A 1,982-nucleotide genomic window follows, 5' to 3' on the forward strand; every position below is an offset into this window, starting at 1 on the left:
CACGTAATTGTAAAGCTTAAACATGATAATTACGATCCTTACAATAATTTTGTAGTTAATATCAAGCGCTATTCTTTAGTACTAGCAATTTCTCTGCCACCAAACTGACTAATAGAAAATGCTTGCTGGCAAAACTGAAATCATGTATTCTGCAGTACTACAGAGAGCCAAACGAGGAATCCAACAGGAAGTAAGACAGTACTCAATGTTTACTAATTCAAATGCTGCATGCTTTATTCCGGAGACTACTTGGCTTTAAATAGCCTTACAATGACAGAGACCAAGTGATAAACATAGTTACATAAGAACCTAATAGATAGAGATGAGAACACCAACTGAACTCTCTAGACTCCTAGCTGACCTACACTCCTACGAGCAGCTTCAGTAGGACGTTATCCTCTCCTGCGTAACATATTCGTTTGCTAATGCATATTATATTCTAATCAAAATATATATGGAGTTGCAACTGCTGTAAGGGGAAACTTTCTATGAATTGATACACCAATAGATTCAGACATATCCAAATCATGTCCACTTGCTTCATTAGGCAACGCCAAATCAAACTTTTGCACCAGATTTGCCAAAACGAGCTCGATAATAGTGAGGGCAAAAGGAATGCCTGGGCAAATTCTCCTTCCAGCACCAAATGGGATTAGCTGAAAGTCATGTCCTTTCACATCTATTGAGGTTGTCAAGAACCTCTCTGGGTGAAACTCCTCTGGTTCATCCCATGATTTTGGGTCTCTTCCAATTGCCCAAGCATTGACGATTACTTGTGCTCCTGCTGCAATGTCATAGCCCTGTAATTTGACACTTTGAGTCGATTCCCGAGGAACTAGCAGTGGAACAGGTGGATGCAACCGAAATGTCTCTTTGATTACTGCCTTCAAGTAATGCATTTTATCCAAATTATCCTCTGTTACTTCTCTTTCGTTGCCGGTACTGATCCCTCTCACCTCAATCTGCACCTTCTTCATGACGGTTGGGTGCCTTAACAGCTCTGTCATTGCCCACTCTAAAGCTATATACACAGTGTCAGTTCCAGCGGCGAATACATCCTGTAATAAAAGATTGTAAATGTTGAAGAAAGCTGTGAATTATATGTATGTGACGCCCAAAAAAAGGCATTACATGCAAAACCCTCCTAAAGTGAGCAGACCGTTTTGGTTAAGACCATCTAACATTAACATCCCACCAGTTAGACTTTTACCATTTTAACATAAATAAAGCTCTTGCCCGACACCTTAAATTTGTGTGAATAATAACACAATACTAACAGATTTAGAAGTTTTCGTCTCATTTTTCTTGCCAGCAGAAACTTCCCAAACCAAATGCATATAGTCTTTAGCTAGCTCCTATTCTGGTCAGAAAGGAAAAAATTATCTCGTCGGTTCAAACATGTGACGTAATCATACTTCCTACGGTAAACTCAAGAATGCCAAGAATGAGAACAAAATTACACCGATCGATAGATAATTCCAGGACTTGGCCGGTCTCGCGCGCACGCACACGTACGAGTTTGCTTACCTGGATTACAGCCTTGATGCTAACTCTTTCGACAGGAAAACCGATCACGTTTTTCTTCTGAATCCGAAGCAGAACATCAACAAAGTCTTTCTGATCTTCATTCTCTGGACTCACATGGCCATCGCTCCCGACTTTCTTCTGAAAATTTGTGTGCTCTTCAAGTACTCCTAGAAAATTATCCATCCGTGTAGCCATCTTCTCTGCTCTAGCTATTGAAGTATAAACGATTATTGTAAATAGTTAGTTTTACAATACCCTTAATTGTCAATTTACTTTAATGCACGTGTACTGCACATGTATTTCTTCCCTTGTATATATATAGCTGAACTACTCTGTATATAGTACAGTGACGAATTCTTACTTTCACAGAAGATTACTTTTTCCTTTCTATTCGTGTTCTTGAGCTTTCTTTGATTTCTTGGAATACTTGAGTAATCGGATGACTTAGATCCATT

At 39.2% G+C, this 1,982-nt stretch overlaps 1 protein-coding gene across 1 annotated transcript; it reads right to left on the minus strand.

The window, feature by feature from the left end:
- Positions 1-208: 208 nt before the first annotated feature.
- On the minus strand, positions 209-1,722 carry LOC122281336 (cytochrome P450 736A117-like). The gene is made up of 2 exons (XM_043092739.1): positions 1,528-1,722; positions 209-1,058 (listed from the first exon to the last, which is right to left on the minus strand). The coding sequence occupies exons 1-2, from the start codon at positions 1,720-1,722 to the stop codon at positions 444-446; spliced, it is 810 nt and encodes a 269-aa protein (XP_042948673.1). The 3' UTR covers positions 209-443.
- Between the last annotated feature and the right edge of the window lie 260 nt (positions 1,723-1,982).

The sequence above is a fragment of the Carya illinoinensis genome, chromosome 11 (genome assembly GCF_018687715.1).
Source record: "Carya illinoinensis cultivar Pawnee chromosome 11, C.illinoinensisPawnee_v1, whole genome shotgun sequence".
Taxonomy (NCBI): Eukaryota; Viridiplantae; Streptophyta; class Magnoliopsida; order Fagales; family Juglandaceae; genus Carya; species Carya illinoinensis.

Bases quoted from the DNA above. Each gene is read 5' to 3' on its own strand.
- LOC122281336 (XM_043092739.1), bottom strand. From the start codon at position 1,722: ATGGCTACACGGATGGATAATTTTCTAGGAGTACTTGAAGAGCACACA. The intron at 1,059-1,527 runs GTAAGCAAACTC...CTTTTATTACAG, and splicing joins GCATCAAGGCTGTAATCCAG to GATGTATTCGCCGCTGGAAC.